Below are 21,704 nucleotides of genomic sequence, written 5' to 3'. Positions count from 1 at the left end.
TGTGAGTTTGAGTCCGCTACCAGTCAAGGAATCGCTCTAACATTGGTGTACCACTGCAGGACAAGCCGTTGTCGGGACTTTCGATGTTTAATTCTTTATTAAGTCATATGTCATAAAATATGATTTAATAAATATTTAAACATCGAAATATTGTCCTGGTAAAAGTTTATTCTTTAAGGTGTCTTCCCCTAGGTATATAATACAAGCATGGTACATTATGTGTACACCTGTGACAGTCGCACCACAGCGTTCTGAACACACGCTCTGTATTAACGACAGCTTAGTTAAAACACATTTAAGCACAGGAGCCTTAGGTCTAAAATATCTGAAGGCCGCAACTCCACATCTTCCTCACCTGTCATCAAGACAGGTGTGCATAAGTGTTTCAAACAGTCCCTCGTTCTCTACGATAAAGGAGAGAGAGACTTAGGTGGGAATCCATTTTCCGTCTTCTCTCAAATAATCGAGCAGAGACCCATGGTGTATAGACAAACCCGCACGCAGGAGGATGATGAACTTACGACGACGTTCTGGTCTACGGTGTGGCTGGAATCAGCGGACTGCGCAGCCCTGTCGCAGACACCACACCTATTTATTCTCTTCCATTATGAATTTGTACAGTAGTTCAGAAAGCACAAGAATTTTGTAGTCATCCTGGTATATCACGTAGCTTTAACCTATAACAACCCAATTAAGTCAATGTGACCTATTTCAACTTAGGTCCTTTCCAAATTACACTGTACATCAATGCATTAGAAGACATACAGAGAAGGCTGGCTAATCAACATCCCTGTCACAGGAATCTTTCCCATGAAGATAGTTTGAGAGCTTTGAGCCTACACTCTCTTGAAGAACGTAGAATAGCGGGTTATATATGACTGCTGTGGGTAAATAAAAGACAAGTATTAACAAAATGGATATCAATAAAGTGTAGAAAATACCTAATCAAGACAGAACTTATAAAAATTGATTCATGTTGGATAAATTCAGATTTGGAAAGGATATAGGAAAACACTATTTTGACACTACTAGATCTATAAACGAGAGGAAAATACTGCTAAGAAATTTATTTGAAATAAATACATTGAGAAGAGAGATCACAAGGCGAGACTAGGTTCTTAGGAATATGAATTTCATTCACTTGAAGGTTGTCATATAAATCAGGGTAGCTGTACAATGTTATATAAATCAAGGTACCCACACAAAATAACATTCTTAATTATAGGTTGGGATCTTTTTTATGCCTCCTATACCCGTCCAGTAGGCCGTAGTCAAAAGATCACAGTGGCACACAATGGGTCCAGGAATCAATATTTATCTAATAAGCAAGTTACAGTGTCAATAAACTGTTTACAAAATTTATTGAATTCGAAACAATAGTATTGAGTTTACAATCATGAATTCAGTCGCAAAACATTACATTTATTATAAATTATTTACAATACAGATTTTTCCAGATTTATTTATATTTTATTATAATCAGTGGGAAGCATTAAATCCGTACGAGTTATATAACACCTGGGGATTTGGAGACATTCAGATTAACACAAAAAAGGAAGAATAAATCCAGTTTTTTGGATCAAGAGCCATTAACCAGCATCTAAGCACCTACATTAAGGGAGACATTTTTCCAGAATGGCTGACGATTTGTTACTGTGGATAAAACATTTCTTTAACATTTGCGAGTTGTCTCAGAATTCAAGATTTTTTTTCGCATTCATTTCGACTGTCGACCTGTAGTCTGGTTAACATTTCACTAAACGAACCCGTATTGAGACTTCAATTATTTCACTAATTTTAATGTTGCCATCAGTGTAAGATGCATCTTGTTTAAGCAAGAGCCAAGTAAAGTAAAGCAAAATACTAAAAACAAAGTAACCCGACACAGTTTTGACATTACCATCGTTCAGGTCATTATTGATTGGCTCTTCTAATAATTTTTATTTCTACAAGTACACGATACAACAGGGATGTTATAAAGTATTTCTTCAGTCATAGAGTCGTCAGGAAGTGGGATAGCCTAACAAGTGATGTAGTGGAGGCAGGAACCATACATAGCTTTAAGACGAGGTATGACAATGCTCAGGAAGCAGAGAGAGAGGACCTGGAGTTTACCTGGAGAGAGTTCCGGAGGTCAACGCCCCCGCGGCCCGGTCTGTGACCAGGCCTCCTGGTGGATCAGCGCCTGATCAACCAGGCTGTTACTGTTGGTTGCACGCAAACCAACGTACGAGCCACAGCCCGGCTGGTCAGGAACCGACTTTAGGTGCTTGTCCAGTGCCAGCTTGAAGACTGCCAGGGGTCTGTTGGTAATCCCCCTTATGTATGCTGGGAGGCAGTTGAACAGTCTCGGGCCCCTGACACTTATTGTATGGTCTCTTAACGTGCTAGTGACACCCCTGCTTTTCATTGGGGGGATGTTGCATCGTCTGCCAAGTCTTTTGCTTTCGTAGTGAGTGATTTTCGTGTGCAAGTTCGGTACTAGTCCCTCTAGGATTTTCCAGGTGTATATAATCATGTATCTCTCCCGCCTGCGTTCCAGGGAATACAGGTTCAGGAACCTCAAGTGCTCCCAGTAATTGAGGTGTTTTATCTCCGTTATGCGCGCCGTGAAGGTTCTCTGTACATTTTCTAGGTCAGCAATTTCACCTGCCTTGAAAGGTGCTGTTAGTGTGCAGCAATATTCCAGCCTAGTAGAACAAGTGACCTGAAGAGTGTCATCATGGGCTTGGCCTCCCTAGTTTTGAAGGTTCGCATTATCCATCCTGTCATTTTTCTAGCAGATGCGATTGATACAATGTTATGGTCCTTGAAGGTGAGATCCTCCGACATGATCACTCCCAGGTCTTTGACGTTGGTGTTTCGCTTTATTTTGTGGCCAGAATTTGTTTTGTACTCTGATGAAAATTTAATTTCCTCGTGTTTACCATATCTGAGTAATTGAAATTTCTCATCGTTGAACTTCATATTGTTTTCTGCAGCCCACTGAAAGATTTGGTTGATGTCTGCCTGGAGCTTTGCAGTGTCTGCAATGGAAGACACTGTCATGCAGATTCGGGTGTCATCTGCAAAGGAAGACACGGTGCTGTGGCTGACATCCTTGTCTATGTCGGATATGAGGATGAGGAACAAGATGGGAGCGAGTACTGTGCCTTGTGGAACAGAGCTTTTCACCGTAGCTGCCTCGGACTTTACTCTGTTGACGACTACTCTCTGTGTTCTGTTAGTGAGGAAATTATAGATCCATCGACCGACTTTTCCCGTTATTCCTTTAGCGATCAGTGAAGAGGCGGGGCCAGGAGCTGAGTCTCGACCCCTGCAACCACAATTAGATGAGTACATATCATAGCTGACATCAGTGACTTACTATAGAAAGCCCCTTGTTATGTAGAGCATTTCGGGCATATTATGTTAATTTTGTCCCCAGGATGCGACCCACACCAGTCGGCTAGCACCCAGGTACCTATTTACTGCTAGGTGAACAGTGACAGCAGGTGTCTTAATTAAGGAACTTTCCACCCGTACCGGAGATTGAACCACGGAGCTCTACCAACCAAGAACTGCTCTATCACACATTTAATAAGTTTATTTAAGTATACAGGTACACAGAAGTATAATTGTCATAATAAACAGTTATGTTTGTCATTACTATGGCTCGTCCAGGTATTTTACAACATATCAAGACACCCAAAAGTATTAAAAAAAATAATTTTTTTTACATGAAATATACAATTTACCCAGAAAACAATGAGACATGAAGAATAAAACAAAAATAACGTGACACTTGGTAACATATCTTGTCCCATTTTACAATATGAATAAAATGGGACGAGATATGTTACCTATTATGCATTAAAATTGAAGGAAAGTTGGAAGAACAACATAGAAGTGGATGAAAGCTGTGGCTGGAGGAACAGAATTGGATAAAAGAACCTGCGGAATATCAGGTATTAAAATATATTCATAATTAAGATAAAAACGAAAGTCTTTAATTATTAGTTTTATTCTTCGATAATAATAATAATAATGATAATAATAATGTAGCAACAAAGTGTGTTAACTGTGCTGGTCAATGTTATGGTGTGGGAGGAGACGGTACAGTTGGCAGCCATGACGTCCGTCACACGGGTGAGGCTCTCCTAGCTCTTCCTTTATTTCAACTCCTAGAATTGGTTTTTGGAAAGTTAGCTCTGAAGTGTGATTTTTGTAGTTCATTCATTAAGCCTGGGTCATTTCTGAGGTGGTGTATGGAGGCGTTATTAGCTAATATTCACCGGGGAAATCCACGTGAGAATGGGAGCCACTGCAGACCAGGTTCCTTGATGCTGGAGGGGGCTCTTGATGCGAGGAATTGGATGTCCTTCCCTGCCTTGGATCTAATTTGAGTGCCACCCATTCCTTTAGGCGCTGTTTGAATCCCACATGTGCGTTTAGAGCTTCCTAAATATATTTTGACATGTCCTCCGTTTGGATCGAACTTCATTGTCCTATTCTCCCCGGGTGCTTTATGAACCTTACGAATTTAGCGCTTCTAACTATAATAATACAAAAATAAGTTCATAGACAATTTGTACTGGTATATAATTATCACTGATACAAAATGATTTTATTCAGAATATTATACCAGAAAAATTAGTAACCCTGAATAACATCAGTGCAAATAAATCACTGAGTTTTTTTGGGTTATTCTCGGGTAATTTACACTGTGACAGTTGTATGTGTGCCTGTAACTAAATAAACTTACTAACTCCAAAAATCCAGTCATTGTGTCATGTCCATTGTGTCTGGTGACAAAGCTTTCGCTTCACATGCTGAGGTTCCGGGTTCAGTTCCTGGCGAAGGTGGAAACATTGGGTGTGTTTCCCTTACTCCAGTTGTCCATGTTCACCCATCAGTAAAAATGAGTACCTGGGTGTTAGTCGACTGGTGCGGGCCGCATCCTGGGACAAAATTGACCTAATTTGTCCAAAATACTCTGCATAACAAGAGGCTTTCTATATAATAGTCTGTCATTGATGTCAGATAGACCTGTATACCTTGTACATGTAGAAATAAAGATGATATTATTATTAGAGGGTGCTAAGGTTCTCTTCTTCAGGATGCCATCCACAATATAAATATTCAAGTTCATTATACAAGTTTATATTTTTTTACAATGCTAGTTGAGCAGGGATATTAAGTGCAAGGACACTTTCCAAAATTTAAACTGTTAGCTCGAACTTTGGAACTTCAGTTGTTATCCAAATGTGCTATCATTGAGCCATGAGCCATGAGAGTAAATTAGTAAATTCAAAAACTTAATATTTCCATTCGTGCCAATGAAGAAGCTATATCAACACAGTCACAAATGTCATTTTGACATTGCACAATGCATAGTTAACAATAAGGTCATTATGTACTTTTTTTCCCCAGGACATCACTCCATTAATATTTTGTATTGTAAGTATCAACCGTGTTATCTATTACGAAGGAAAAAATGTATATTTATTTTGGAAATTGCTTATTCAGGTGTTAATAGGCAAAATAAGAATATCGTAAATGTAAACTCTCTTTTATTAAGTGGGTTATGCAGTGGCTAAAAGCTGAGTTAGTGAATGATTAAATCCCTTAATGTTTTCTTTGTTTGTGGGAATTTTTAGTTACTACAGTAAAACCCTTGATATAATGGACTAATAGTGGAGGATTGTCTGAGCCAGTTAAATTTGAATAATGCTAAAAAATGGGGAAAAAAGCACTTAAATACTCTATTGTATACTGTATATAGTACTGCACCCTCAATTTATGGCAATTATGGAAATTTATGGGAATTAGGAGGTGTGGAGTTAATAAAAGTATAAATCAGAGGGCTGAAGAGGGGTTGTTGAGGTGGTTTGGTCATTTAGAGAGAACGGATTAAAGTAGAATGACATGGAGAGCATGTAAATCTGTAGGGGAAAGAAGGCTGGATAGGAGTATCTTCGAAAAGGTTGGAGGGAGGAGGTAAAAGAGGTTTTGTGGACTTCCAGCAGCCGTGCGTGAGCGTGTTAAATAGGAGTGAATGGAGACGAATGGTTTTTGGGACCTGACGAACTGTTGGAGTGTGAGCAGGGTAATATTTAGTGAAGGGATTCAGGGAAACTAGTTATTTTTATCTAGCCAGACTTGAGTCCTGGAAATGGGAAGTACAATGCATGCACTTTAAAGGAGGGGTTTGGGATATTGGCTGTTTGGAGGGATATGTTATATATCTTTATATTTGCTTCTAAACTGTTGTATCTGGGCACCTCTGCAAAAAACAGTGATTATGTATGAGTGAGGTGAAAGTGTTGAATGATGACAGTATTTTCATTTCTGGGATTTTCTTTCTTTTTGGGTCACCCTGCCCTGGTGGGAGACAGCCAACTTGTTATATTGAGGGTTTACTTGCATTAACTTCTGTATGGTAATGTGGGTTTCATAGCTCCTATCTCCTCCACACCTGTTTTTCCTTATTGTTTAAATTTGGTGATTATTATTTTCTGCTGCTCAGTACCTCGGATATATCTCAGTGCAAGAGGAAAATACTATATACTACTGTGTATCATGCATTACCAGAATTACATAACTGGCATATAATGTTAATGGATTACCATGTTTGCCTTTTTTATATGGTCTAGTATTTAATTTCAATGACATGAAGATGATGTTAGGGTAATTTAATAATTAAGTGATTGAAATCATGTACTCTATTTAAATTTGCTATCCAGTGATCCTTGAAAACATTTTACTCCCATGCTGACCTTAGTGCCCATCAGGAGTGTAGATTTTATGAATAATGTTGAAACACATGAATTGTATGTATTTTCAAAGTGACCTCAAAAATTCTTCTGAAAATAAAATGTTTGCAGACATTTTAGATTTTCTTGAGTATAATAATTTTTTGTATTTAGGACTCAGATGTGCACATTACCTATGAAGATCAACAGAAGATAAACAGGTTTGCCCGCTGCAATGCACGTCATGGAGACATTAAGGAGGAACTTAAAATTAAGGAGGTAAATAGAAATTAGTTATATCCTACAGAACTGAGCATAAGTTTTAAATATCAATGAAATATCTTTAAAAAAATTGAGATATATATTAAATAATGCTATGTGGTACTAGTATTGGTGTTGGTGGGTATTGCCTAGTTATGATGGTATTGGAATCTGCCTAAATTTCAGTATTGAGATGAAAGGTATTTAATGCCGACAAGCTGACGAATAAGATCATTGTAGATACAGAGGTGTTTTTATCACTATGTAGTATCTCTTGAAAATATGCACTGTGCTATAATTTTAATTTTCCTTTGTAAATGAAGTTATGAAGGTTACACACTGATAGATACAACAGTGATTTGGTAATATTTTTAGAATATATACTACTACAATTATACGGCACACATAAGTATGATAAGGCACCTAAACTACTGGGAACGGTTGAAGGTCCTTAATCTGTATTCCCTCGAATGCAGGCGAGAGAGATACATGATAATGCAGTGGACCCTCGGCTAACGATATTAATCCGTTCCTGACAGCTCATCGTTAGATGAAATTATCGTTAGCCGAATTAATTTTCCCCATAAGAAGTAATGGAAATCCAATTCATCCGTTTCAGACAACCAAAAGTATTAAAAAAATAATTTTTTTTCATGAAATATACATTTCCCTACAAAGAAAACAATGAGACATGCACAATAACTATATAAATAAATGTTAAAATGACACTTACCTTTATTGAAGAGTATTGATGAGTGATGAGACACTGTTTTTCTTGAACACACTGGGATTTTCAGTGATACATGAGTAAAGGCTTCACTTTGCAGTCCCCCCTAGCATTACAACAAAACATGAGAGTTAGCCTGTCTTTCATAGGCTTGTGTCCTGGGAGTGCCTTTTCCTCCTGAGTAATGTAGGTCCTGTTTGGCATTTTCTTCCAGAACAGGCCTGTTTCCTCACAATTGAACACTTGTTGGTGTTGGAATTTTTCAGCTTCTTCATGCCTTATCAGACTGTGTATGCCACTATGATTCTTAAATTTCTCAAACCAACCTTTGCTGGCCTTAAATTCACCAATATGAGCACTAGTTCCAGGCATTTTTTCCTGTTCACCTGGGTGTTAGTTGACTGGTGTGGGTCGCATCCTGGGGGACAAGATTAAGGACCCCAATGGAAATAAGTTAGACAGTCCTTGATGACTCACTGACTTTCTTGGGTTATCCTGGGTGGGTAACCCCTTGGGGTTAATTGTTTCTCGTTAAGCCACACCAACAACAGTCTCTCCACATCTTTGAGTATTACAGCTGACTGTGGTGCAGCAACAGCTGACATTGAACATTGACTAATGAACAGAGGATATGTTATTTTAGTGCCAAGAATGTCTACATTGTTTATTAGGAACCCTATTTTGAAATTGGCATCTTTTTTAATTTGCATGAAATTGGCCAAATTGCCAATTTCTGACTACTTTATTGGGTAGTTCAAATCAGTAAATGGGCAGTTTCTTGTACTCAGTTGATAGAAAAAATGGAGTTGTAAATAAATAGCTATGAGTTTGGTCAACTGGAACAACGGAATTGGCCAAAAACAGGGCTCAAAGTCGGCGAAATCACCGATGCGTATATGTCGCCGAGACCGCTAACTTCGCTGGAGCGTAATTCTATGAGTCTTCAACCAGATTTCATACTTTTGGTGTCATTACCATTGGGAAAAGATTCTCTATCATTTCATAAGAAAAATAATTTTTTTTTTTTTTCCAAAAATTTTGCAACATAGAATGACAGTTTCAGAAAGGGGCTTGCACCAGTCAAAGGGTTAAGGGCTCTCTCTTCCAAGGACTGTAGGGCACCCTCCTGTCCTTGCATCAAGTTTACTTACTGTGCCTCCTATTTTCCCAGGTACTGTATGGTGTGGATTTGGTGCTTTCCCTTGACTATAATAATGCTGCATATTGGTCAGACCAAACTCCTGCTGTCATCTCATGGAGAGATGCCAAGATTCACTGTAAAAATTGTCAGTTCAGGCAGTCCATCTTTTTTAAAAGTTGTCCCATTCATTATAAAGCATGTCAACTTAATTTTTTTAGCTTCCATTCTTCATTCTGACATGCTTGTTCTGTCTTCTCAGAAGATCCCACTTTTTAATACTTTTTTTTTTTTTTGTTACTGAATATCCTCAGAGGTTTCACACTGAATTTAATAGTTAAACTACTGTTAACAAGAACATTATTGAAAGTGTTTTAACATAATACAGCAGTCATGTGATTTCATTACCAACTTATGCTATGAGCAGTCGCACTTTTTATGTGGTATGGATATGTAAGCTATGATGATGCCACGGATCATGCTAGTTAGGTAGTATTTTTAATACAGTAGGGCCCCACTTATATAAGAGGTTAGATTCCAAGCTACTGCTGGAAAGTGGACATCACTGGAAAGGAGAATGCCATTTGTTTCCACTTATAAATGTCAGATAATAAGTTTACACTGACATATATTAAGTTAGCAATAGAACAAGGCATTAAAAACAATAAAAAGTAAAATACACACACAGTACACTCATTACTTACCTCAAAATATTTGTAGTCTTAATGTAGGGTGAGAAGTGAGGAGTGTTTATTGTAAGAAGTTAGGTGTGGTAGGTATGGCAGCCAGCCAGGCAACTCCCCACCCCACCCACATGTAATATACTTTGACATTTAAAGAGCACTAGAGTGATAAAATGCATATAGTGTACACTCATTACTTACCTTAAAATATTTGTAGTCTTAACGGTCCTAACCCTTTGACTGTTTTGGTCATATATATATACATCTTGCAAGCCACTGTGTTTGACATATATGTACAGTGGAACCTCTACTTACGAGTTTAATCCATTTCATGACCTTTCTCGCAACTGGATTTGCTCGTTTGCAGAATCAATTTTCCTCATTTGAATTAATTGAAATGGAATTAATTCATTCCAGTGGAATTCCAGGCACGATAAAATACTTTAATAATTTCCCTAATAACTCTACAGCTTATTTATCTATCACAATTCATGTAATATGACATAATAAACAATATTAATAACATTGAAACATGATATATACACTAGAATGAATAAAATACATGTCATTAGGTATGTGGCTAGTGGTGGTGACAGCAGCCATTGTTGTTGAGGCTTATAGGGCCACCACAGAGGCCATTCCTGCTCTGACTACATGTGTAGAGAACCTAGGATAACCCAAAAAAGTCAGAGTGACTTATAAGTGCTACACTCTTAATGCTTCACTTAATTGCTACACTCTTACTGCTATACTTAATTGCTACTCTCTTAATTCTACACTTTGCCACTGCTGCTTCATGTTGTCTTCACTGCTGCTTCATGTTGTCTGTCACTGCTGCTTCATGTTGTCTGTCACTGCTGCTTCATGTTGTCTGTCACTACTGCTTCATGTTGTCTGCCACTGCTACCTCATGTTGTCTGCCACTGCTACCTCATGTTGTCTGTCACTGCTGCTTAATGTTGTCTGCCACTGCTGCTTCATGTTGTCTGTCACTGCTGCTTCATGTTGTCTGTCACTGCTGCTTCATGTTGTCTGTCACTACTGCTTCATGTTGTCTCCCACTGCTACCTCATGTTGTCTGTCACTGCTGCTTCATGTTATCTGCCACTGCTACCTCATGATGTCTGCCACTGCTGCTTCATGTTGTCTGCCACTGCTACCTCATGATGTCTGCCACTGCTACCTCATGATGTCTGCCACTGCTACCTCATGATGTCTGCCACTGCTACCTCATGATGTCTGCCACTGCTACCTCATGATGTCTACCACTGATGTCGCCAAAGTATCAAACATTTCTGCTATTTTGAGCTCGATTTCAAGGTACTTTTCATAGTGAAACCAATTAAAATCATAATTATTTTTGTAGTATATCTTCCATTCTATCACATGAGACCAAATAAAACGAGAATACAACCATAAAAACCATACGAAAATATACCGCTAACAGGAGGCTAATGGCTGAGAAGTGAACTCCGTTATTTATGGTCCGCTTTTTTTCATTTTTGGTGTACGTTAAGAAGCATCTTTTCATCACACATTGCCCAAGTTTCAATAAGATAGTCCAACAAACAACTGATATCCAGTTCCCTAGATCAAGAGCAAGAGCCCCATCACTAGTGTCAATTAACCTTCTTTGAGGCCTGCTCGCATCTGGAAATTTTGCTCGCGTCTGGGAGCAAAAAATCGACTGAGCAGCTGTTCGTGTCTGGAAAAACTCGCATGCGGATGCACTCGTAAGTAGAGGTTCCACTGTACTCATAAATACTAGTGGCTTCAAATCATGCAGGAGAAAGCTAGTAGGCCCACATGTGAGAGAATGGGTCTGTGTGGTCAGTGTGCACCATATAAAAAAAATCCTGGAGCACGCAGTGCATAATGAGAAAAAAAAAACTGACCGTTTTTTTTTAATTAAAATGCTGACTTTGTGGTCTATTTTCGTATAGTATTTATGGCTGTATTCTCGTTTTCTTGGTCTCATTTGATAGAATGGAAAACATATTATAGAAATAGATGTGATTTTGATTGGTTTTATTATAAAAAGAACCTGGAAATGGAGCTCAAAGTATGGGAAATGTTTGATTTTTGCCGATGTTCAAAAGTAAACAAATCATGTCATTGTCCAATAAATGTCCAACTAGCCATTCTAATATGCAGTCATGAATGGGTTTGTTATTTATACAATTATTACAGTATTGCAGTAGTCTGCATAACAGTAAATCTTCTATTTTTTGTGTGAATAAAAATTCAAAATACTAGAAAGCAAGAGTAATATCAGAGAGGCCTGGAGACGTGACTGATGAACAAAGAAAATGTTATTTCAGAGCCAGGAATGTCTGCATTGTTCATTCTGGACCTTATTTTGAAATTGTCATATTTTTTAATTTTCGTGAAATTGGCCAAATTGCAAATTTCTGTCCACATTATTGGGTTGAAATCGGTAAGTGGGCAGTTTCTTGTACTCAGTCGATAGAAAAAATGGAGTTCTAAAGAAATACCTATGAGTTCGGTCGACTGGAACAATGCAATTAGCCAAAAATAGGGCTCAAAGTGGGCAAAATAGCCGATTTGTAAATATTGCCGAGGTCGCTGACTTCACAAGAGCGTAATTCCATCAGTTTTCCATCAAATTTCGTTCTTTTGGTGTCATTACAATCGGGAAAAGATTCTCTATCATTTCATAAGAATTTTTTTTTTTTTTTTTAAATTTTGTGACACCAGGAGACACCGCAGGATTGGGGGTTGCGACAGTCAAGGGGTTAATATAGTGTGCAAGGTAAATAGTAGGGTAGGTAGGTATTGAATAGTGTGGTAGGTATTGTAACTCCATCTGGCCACCCCATCCGCACATTATATACTAGGCATTTAACCCTTTCAGGGTTTCGGCCGTACTAGTACGGTTTATGCACCAGGGTTTTTGACATACTAGTACGCCTAAATTCTAGTGCCCTCAAATCTAGTGAGAGAAAGCTAGTAGGCCTACATATGAAAGAATGGGTCTATGTGGTCAGTGTGCGCAGTATAAAAAAAATCCTGCAGCACACTGCGTAATGAGAAAAAAAACTTTGACCGTGTTTTTGGATTAAAACAGTGACTTTGCACTGTATTTTCGTATGGTATTTATTGTTGTATTCTAGTTTTCGTGGTCTCATTTTATAGAATGGAAGACATATTACAGAAATTGAGATGATTTTGACTGGTTTTACAATGAAAAGTACCTTGAAATTGAGCTCAAAGTAGCAGAAATGTTCGATTTTTACCAAAGTTCAAAAGTAAACAAATCATGCTATGCGTCCAATACACGTCAACTGGTGAGTCTAATATTCTTTCACAAGTGCACTGATAATATTTATACCATTTCTACACTAATGCAGTAGTCTGCATAACAGTAAATCTTCTATTTTATTGTGAGAATAAAAATTCAAAGTGGAAAGCAAAAGAATGTAAGAGGGGCGTGAGGACGTGACTAGTGAACAGAGGAAATGTTATTTTAGTGCCAGGAATGTCTTTCTTGTTTATTCTGGACCCTATTCAGAAATTGGCATCTTTTGAAATTTGTGTGAAATTGGCAAAATTGCTAAATTCTGACCACTGTATTGGATAGCTGAAATCGGTAAATGGGTGGTTTCTTGTACTCATTCGATAGAAAAAATGGAGTTCTAACGAAATAGTTATGATTTTTGTCGACTAGTACACTGGAATTGGCTGAAAATAGGGCTCAAAGTGGGCAAAATCACCAGTGTGTAAACATCGTCGAGACCGCTAACTTCACGAGAGCATAATTCTGTAAGTTTTCATCAAATTTCATACTTTTGGTGTCATTATGATCGGAAAAAGATTCTCTATCTTTTCATACAAAAAATAATTTTTTTTTTTTTTTGAAATTTGGCCAACCCTGAGAACAAGTCTCTGAGAGGGCCTGTCGACCCTGAAAGGGTTAAAGCACCCTAGAGCGATAAAATGCACATACAGTACACTCCTTACTTACCTTAAAATATGGCGCATGGAGATCGTATTAGCGAGTCAGGTGGTGGAGTCGTTTAACGAGTTTTGGTCCTAATTTGAAATGTCCGTGTTAGCGAAACACCGTAAAGCAAAGTGCTCTAAAGCAGGGCCCTACTGTATAGTATTTAGGTATGTAAATTTTCCAGGCAATAAATATGGGCTGTATATAATGACACTGTATTTTTCCCATTCAGAATGATCTACAAAACTTGCAGGATGCAGAAGATGAGATGTTAATTGCTCTGGACAGTGATGAAAAAGTTCCATTCATGGTTGGTGAGGTCTTCATCATGAAAACACAGGTTAGTTAAATTGTTGCTTTTATGAAGGATTTATTTTGGCAGCCAGAAAATAAAGGTTTGAGTAATATTAATTATTTATATTTTGATGTGACAAAAGCTACACTCTAGCCTAGATGCTCAAAAATTCACAGAACATATGATTTGCAACAGTTGTAATACTGCAACTAATGTGACATTTTATTGTGGCAATGTTTCACTCTCCAGGAGCTTTATCAAGCCAGCTTGATAAAGCTCCTGGTGAGTGAAATGTTGCCACAATAAAATGTCACATTAGTTGCACTTGTGTCCTTTTACCTAACATATTGTCAGTAATTCTACCAACATTAATACAGTTGTAATAATAATGATCTATAGGGTGATCGAGGAAATTATAGATTGAACATAGAGAAAGTGAGATACTGTTTGAGGGACTTAAGGATTATCTGCATCCTTTACTTTTCTTTGAATTATTACTAGTCCAACAGTCTCTTAAATAGGCCACATTACTGTTGCATTCCTCTCCCCCTAAAATGTCTGCTTTGTAGAGATATCTAAAGACACTTATTGATTGGAATTGGTCAGACAGTAGGTCCCTGATGTGTGATGTTCTACCACTTTTTAGCTAATTAATTACTTAACAATTTGTGATTACGATCATTGCAGATATTCTGTCAAATATTATTTTAAATAAATATTTTTTCTTTTTTCATACTTTGTGTATGTTCAGTTATGCATATACAAAATGTTTACATTTGTTTGGCAAAGATTGGTGAAGTACTATAGATTTAATGTTTACAGTTATCTGGAGACTGAATTATAATACAGTGGACCCCTGGTTATCGACCGATTTGGTTATTGGCCAACTTGGTTATTGGCTGTTTTTTTGGCGCCCAGTTATCGGCTGTTTGCTCGGTTATCAGCCATTTGGGACACGTCCATCCGCCGGCTGGGGCTGCTTGTGCGTCAGTTTGGTTTTGTCTCTCGGTGGCTGAGGAAGCTTCTGCTTGTACATCCAAACATTTTGCTTATTTCCCCTTGTAGTATGTGTTATATTTGCAGTGCAACTGTGAAATAAGGAACCATGGCTCCAAAGAAAGTTCCTGTGGTAAAGAAAGTGAGAAACACCATGGAATTTAAGTGTGAAGTGATACAAAAGTTTGAAAGTGGTATGAAGGTGGTGGAACTTGCCAGGATGTACAGCAAGAATAAATCAACAATTACATCCATCCTGGCAAAGAAAGAACAAATCAGAGAGGCTAATGTTGCAAAAGGAGTAATTTGTCTAAACAAAGGCCACCAATAATGGAAGAGATGGAAAAGTTATTATTAGTGTGGATTAAGGAAAAGGAATTAGTGGGAGACAGTGTTGTGGAGTCTATTGTTTGTGAGAAGGCAAGGCAGCTGCATGAGGATCTTGCAAAGAAAATGCCTGGAAAAAGTGCTGCAGTTTGTGAATTTAGGGTCAGCAAAGGATGGTTTGATAGATTTAAGAAGCATATTGGCATACACAGTGTTGTAAGGCGTTGTGAGGCTGCAAGTTCTGACAAATGTGCAGCTGAAAAGTATGTTCATGAATTCCAGGACTGTGAAAAGGCTGAAGGATTTGAACCCCAGCAAGTGTTTAGTTATGATGAAACAGGCCTGTTTTGGAAGAAAATGGCAAACAGGACCTACTACATTAACCAGGAGGAAAAGGCACTGCCAGGACACAAGATTATAAATGACAGGCTTACTCTTTTGTTGTGTGGTAATGCTAGTGGGGATTTCATAGTGAAGCATTTACTCGTGTATCACTCAGAAAATCCAAGAGTGTTCAAGAAAAACAATGTAATGAAGAATTGATTGTGTGTGATGTGGAAAGTTAATCATAAGGCATGGGTCACAAGGCAGATTTTCAAAGAGTGGGTTAATGATGTGTTTGGCCCAAGTGTGAAAAAATACCTCCTGAAAAAGAAATTGCCACTCATGTACCTCCTGTTACTGGACAGTGTTCCTGCACATCCTCCAGACTTGCAAGACCAAGTGTTTAGGGACTTCAGTTTCATCACAGTGAAGTTCTTGCCTCCTAACACCACTCCTCTCCTCCAGCCCTTAGACCAGCAGGTCATTTCTAACTTCAAAAAACTCTACACAGAATCTGTGTTTCAAAAGTGCTTTGAAGTGACATTGGACATTCACTTGACCCTAAGACAGTTCCAGAGGAATCACTTCACTATCCTCCATTGCATAAGCCTTATAGGTAAGGCTTGGGAGGGAGTGACTTCCAGGACTTTGAACTCTGCTTGGTGAAAATTGTGGCCAGATTGTTTCCAAGAGAGAGATTTTGAAGGGTTTGAGGCTGACCCTGACCCTGCCAACCTTGTGGACTCTATTGTGGCACTGGGGAAGTTCCTGGGGTTGGAGGCGAATGGCAAGGATGCGGGAGAGTTGGTGGAGGACCATAGGGAAGAGCTAACCACTGAAGAGCTGCAAGAGCTTCATCTCGAACAGCAACAGACTGCAGCTGAGGAACTTGCTTCAGAGGAGGAGGAAGAGGGAGTGAAGGAGGTGCCTTCTTCAGAGATTAAAGAGGTGTGTGCAATGTGGACTAGGGTACAAACACCACCTTGACAAAGCTGAGACAAGCCATATCTGTAACATGTTTAGTGACAAAACCCTGTCCCACTTCAGGGAAATCTTAGAGATGCCAGAAACAGAGCGCTCTGGACAGTTATTTTGCGAGACAGGGGTCCAGTGACTCTCAAGCTGGTCCTAGTGGCATTAAAAGACAGAAGGGAAGTAACCCCAGAGAAGGCTTTGCTACCTAAAATCTTTATGGAGGGGGATTCCCCTTCCAAACACTAACTCCTCCCTCTTTCTTCCTCCCTATCTTCCAGAAGCCAGCATTAACCTTCAATAAACGTATGTAATACTTACATAATTGTTAAAAAAATTATTTTTTTGTGAATATTTTTGTTTGGACCGGATTAATTGTATTTCCATTAATTCTTATGGGAAATATTAGTTCGGTTTTCGGCCATTTCGGTTATTGGCCGACCTTCTGGAACGGATTACGGCCGATAACTGGGGGGTCCACTGTAATGCTGTGTGCTTTCTGGTAGTTTTTATCATGTACATTCGTACTTTGTGTATGATTACGGTGGTACCCCGAGTTTCGGCCACCTCCCAACTCTGTAAGTGCTTTTTTAAGTGTATTTTTGGGGGTCTGAAATGGACTTACCTACTTTACATTATTCGTTATGGGAACAAATTCGTTCAGTAACAGCACTCAAACAGCCCGGAACGAATTATGGCCGAAACTCTGGGTACCACTGTATTTTATACAGGTATAGAGAGCTTACAACTTTGATAGAGGCTGGATTATAAATATTTTTTCTTGTCTTTTTACTAAATGCATTATTTTGTTTTATGCATGTTTTTAGGTAGATTGTGAAAATCTATGGAAGGTGCTATCCTAATTTTGTATGTCACATATCTTATTTTTAGATTTGCAGGGAGTATCAGTTTTTTTTTTTTTTTCTATGAATTTTAGGATTCACTTTTTTAATTGCACACTAACAAAATTATACCATCTGGTGTTGCTTTATAAGAGGGTTTACTATAAAAATAATGGGGGGAGAACTAAATTCATAGGAGCCATATGACACCTGGGAGTGGAAAGGAATCATATTTAATGAAAGGAAGAGGAGGGGAGGGGAGCTTCAGTTATTTCCATAAAGAGCCTTCACCAGCATGAAGGCATCCCCAACCCCCTTGAAGGGCATTATTGCTATTGAGCTTCCCACAAGTGTAATAATCTACCAGTGAAATGGAGAGCACCACTACTATCCATTTCATAAGTAGGATATTTAGTTTTGTTTATTTCAGTTACTTCATCAGTTTCTTTCCCATTATATTGTATACTAATTTGTGGCTTGTTTGAGTCTTTGGGTTGGTGTGTTTCCTGTGTTGGTTCTAGTCCTTCCTTTCATTTTCTTGGCTTTCCAGTACTTTCAGTTAAATCATTTTATTATTTTATTCTTTTTGTTGCTGTTAAATAACCATTTGATTCCATTTTCTTTCATGTTGCAGATTTTTTTACAATGCTTTTTCATTAGTTTTTCTGAAATACTATTTTCAGTTATATTTTTGTTCTGTAGTTAAAATCCTGTTTTTTTTTTTCTCTAAATCATACCTTGGGGTGTTATTCTTACTAGAATAGAATATAGCATTTTCCAAGTGGTTCACATACTGCTTTCCAGAGATACTTCAAAATACTCCACCCACCTTTTTTCCTCTTTATCTGTTCTGTGGTTCACCGTCTATAAATACTATATTAATCTAGCATAATGACATTCTACTTTTACTGGGAAATAGTCTCCCTCCCTCCTTCATACCCTGACATGATCCTCACTCTGCATAAAAAGCACTTTAATACTTTTAGTAACCTACCTCCTATTCCATACATTTGCCATATAGTTTACATTTTCTCCCTATTACATGCTTTTATAAATCCCTAAAAGCAACAAACAACTTACCCCTCATTAAAGGACTGCTCACTTATGCTTTAGTGTAAACACTTGGTCTTACACATCTTCTACCCTTCATAAATCCTCTTTGCTCCTCTGTAGTCCTTTCTTACCACTAACCCTTAAAGTAATATTTCTTCCATAAACTTTACCAAATATACTCAACAGGCTTATCCCCCTAAAATTCTTAGTCTCTCTTGTTCCTTTTTCTTTATACAAGGGAACCTTGTATAAAGGGATATTGGGATACAAGGGCTTCTAACTGTTGTATTCTTTCCGAGTGTGGTGAAAGTGTTGAATGATGATTTTTTCATGTATACATATATTGAATACACATACCCCAACACTATATCTCCACCTGCTTTTAACATCAATCTTAACCCTGTCCAGCCAGGCTCCTTTACCCCTATTTCAATTTACCCACTACCTGACACTTTCCTCACTTCCACCTCAGGCTCCTCCCCATTCCCATACAATGTTATTCCTCCCTGCTCCTTGCATGAAAACACTGCCTCCCCTTCATCACTAATGTCTTATAACTTCAAAATATCCTTTCCATCTTTCCAGTACATACTTCCAAATCTTTCATTCTTAACCACTAAGTCCATTTGCTCTCCAGGGTTCCTCACTTTATTGATCTCTCTTTCCAAAATAGTTTCTTATTAGCAAAATTTGCTGCTAAGGACTTCCCCATTTTCTCACTGGCTCTCCTTTTATGCTTCCACACCACTCTTAACCTCCCTCTTAGCATACTTTGCTTTCAGTCTGTCAGTTTTAAAATGGAAAAACTTCTCATTTGCCAATTTCTTTCCACCAGTCTTGCCTTTTCATATCTGCACTCACCCTCCTATACCCACAGACCTCTGCTACACTAGCAATGTATTTTTAAATTTACCCTATATATCCTCTACCACCCCCTCATTTCCTGCAGTTTTTCTAGTGCATCTTTTCCCCCCAATTAGTTGCTTATATTTTTCCAAAACTGTCCTTAATTTTTCACTTTTCTTACCCCATGTTGCCAGTTAACTTGTAATCCAGTCTACCCCATACTCTTATTGTAGCTGCCAGTAAATAATGGATCGACTTCTGAATGTACATTCAGAAGTCTACCCATTCTTGTCTACTAATATTCATTCTTCGAAATTGCTCTCATTGCACTGTCACATCTCTACCATTTACACAACCCGCACATAAAAGAGAGGAGCTTACGACGACATTTCAGTCCGACTTGGACCATTTACAAAGTCACACTGACAAGAAATAGAGCAGGAAGGGTATATATAGGCAGGAAGTGGCAGTAGTAGCAGTGGTAGTGGACGGGGAAGGGAGTAGTAGTGAGGAAGTAAGGAGGAGGAGCCAGTCAAATACTAAGAAAGGAGAGCACTGCAAGGGAGTTAGGTGCCCACAGAGGGTAAGAGCAAGAACACAGAGGGGGGGGGGGAGAGGAAATAAAAATAATGAACAAAAACACAAGGCAGAAGAAAGACAACCCAGAGGAGAAAAAGGAAAGAGGAAGAGGGAGAAGTAAAAGGAGGACTCAAGTTGGGTCACGGGTGTTCTGAAGTTTGGAGCATTTTACAATGTAGTGGGAAAGGAAGGCGTCTACAGAGACGAAGCCAGGACTAAGATTCATACAAGGAAGGTTGTGTATTAGGGAGGATTCAACCAGACATTGACTGTTAAAGTTGGAAATAGGGAAGACAGTTTTAGCAGAAGACCAGTCAATAGGATGGCTGTGATCTCTGACGTGACAGAAAAGAGCATTGTTGGTTGGCAAGCCTAACACTACTTTTGTGTTCCCTAAGTCTGTCATTGAGATTGGCCAGTTTCTCCGAAGTATTGAAGGGGACAGGAGGAACAAGTAGAGTAGACACCAGGAGCATCAGTAGAGGGAGGAGAGGTATGAACGAGATTAGTGCAAAGAGCGTTATTCTGGCAGAAAGTAAGCTTGATGTTTTGCGACTTTGTAAATGGTCCAAGTCGGACCAAAACGTCGTCGTAAGCTCCTCTTCTATGTGCGGGTTATTTGTGTATCATTCCAGCCACGGTATTGTGCCCATTGATTCAGCCATGGTATTAACTGTCTCAACACAACAGCTGTTTCCCACCAAGGCAGGGTGACCCAAAAAAGAAAAATGCTTTCACCATCATTCATATAATATCACTGTTTTTGCAGAGGTGCCCAGATAAGACAGTTTAGATGTCACTCCAAACAATGCGTATCCCAAAACCCCTCCTTTAAAGTGCAGGCATTGTACTTCCCACCTCCAGGACCCAGGTCTGGCTAACCAGTTTCCCCTTTCACAAAATATTACCCTTCTCATACTCCAACAGCTTGTCAGGTCCCAAAAACCATTTGTCTCCATTTACTCCTATCTAACATATTCACACATGCCTGCCTCTCTCTTATAGTCAATAAATTTGTTAGCTTTTTTACTTTCCACTTAGTTTTGGTTTGCCTTTGATTCCCCATTTATGTCCCGATAGACCATTTGATGGGTTGGGTTGGCCTCGAGACTACGAAACAGTGATATTGCACAGCAACTGGGGCAGCATGAAATACATAAAGGTCAATAAATTTGTTAAAATGTCATTTATTGCTTTTAAGGATGAAGCACAAGAAGCCATCAGTTCACAGAGAGAAGACTTGCAAGAGGAAATCAGTATTCTCAACAGCAGAAGCAGTGAGCTACAGGATACTATGACTCAGCTGAAGGGGGATCTCTATGCAAAATTTGGTAATAATATTAATCTAGAGCCTGAAGAAGAGTAGAAGCTTAGATACCCATTAATTTCAATGGCTTGAAAACTATAACTATTTTAAATTTATTAACCATGGTTACTATATTTAACTGTTGTGTTCAGTGTTATAAACCTGTGGGTTAGTCAGCACTATTCTGGCAAAGCTTCAGAAAGAAACCAAAAGCCTTTATCATGTTTTGTGAGCTAATTATTTTATGGATCAATAAGTCAAATTCAGCAGTTTTAACTTTTTTTTTTCAAGTGCACACAAATGTCTTTCTAGTTACACATTGAAAGGGATTAAAAAAAGAAATACTACATTTATGGTTTTTATTTATAAAATAGTACACTCCAATTTTTAAAAATTGCAATAAGAGTAGGTAAACCAGAAAAAAAAATACTAAAATTGATTTAAACATTACAAGGTTTACTTAAAATACAGTACTATATATTGAGATTAATATTTTACATAAGAACATAAGAACGAAGGAACACTGCAGAAGGCCTACTGGCCCATGCGAGGCAGGTCCAAGTCTCCTACCGGCTTAAGCCAATGCACCCAACCTAGTCAGGTCAGGTCACATTGACTTAAGGGAGGAACACGGCAACCGACCTGTTAGCACAAGCT

General features: G+C 38.5%; 1 protein-coding gene across 1 annotated transcript; it reads left to right on the top strand.

Moving 5' to 3' along the window:
• The first annotated feature begins 3,998 nt into the window (after positions 1-3,998).
• On the top strand, positions 3,999-21,396 carry Pfdn4 (prefoldin subunit 4). Its single transcript, XM_053782342.2, has 4 exons — positions 3,999-4,128; positions 6,909-7,013; positions 13,740-13,847; positions 20,943-21,396. The coding sequence occupies exons 1-4, from the start codon at positions 4,078-4,080 to the stop codon at positions 21,105-21,107; spliced, it is 429 nt and encodes a 142-aa protein (XP_053638317.1). The 5' UTR covers positions 3,999-4,077; the 3' UTR covers positions 21,108-21,396.
• Positions 21,397-21,704: the final 308 nt, after the last annotated feature.

This window comes from Cherax quadricarinatus, chromosome 38 (genome assembly GCF_038502225.1).
Source record: "Cherax quadricarinatus isolate ZL_2023a chromosome 38, ASM3850222v1, whole genome shotgun sequence".
Classification (NCBI taxonomy): Eukaryota; Metazoa; Arthropoda; class Malacostraca; order Decapoda; family Parastacidae; genus Cherax; species Cherax quadricarinatus.
This window is presented reverse-complemented; position numbering and strand designations above follow the sequence as displayed.

Excerpts from the sequence above, each read along its gene's own strand:
- Pfdn4 (XM_053782342.2), top strand. The coding sequence starts at position 4,078 with ATGGTGTGGGAGGAGACGGTACAGTTGGCAGCCATGACGTCCGTCACA. Across the intron at positions 4,129-6,908 it reads CCATGACGTCCGTCACACGG|GACTCAGATGTGCACATTAC; the intron begins GTGAGGCTCTCC and ends TTTTGTATTTAG. Across the intron at positions 7,014-13,739 it reads AGGAACTTAAAATTAAGGAG|AATGATCTACAAAACTTGCA; the intron begins GTAAATAGAAAT and ends TTTCCCATTCAG.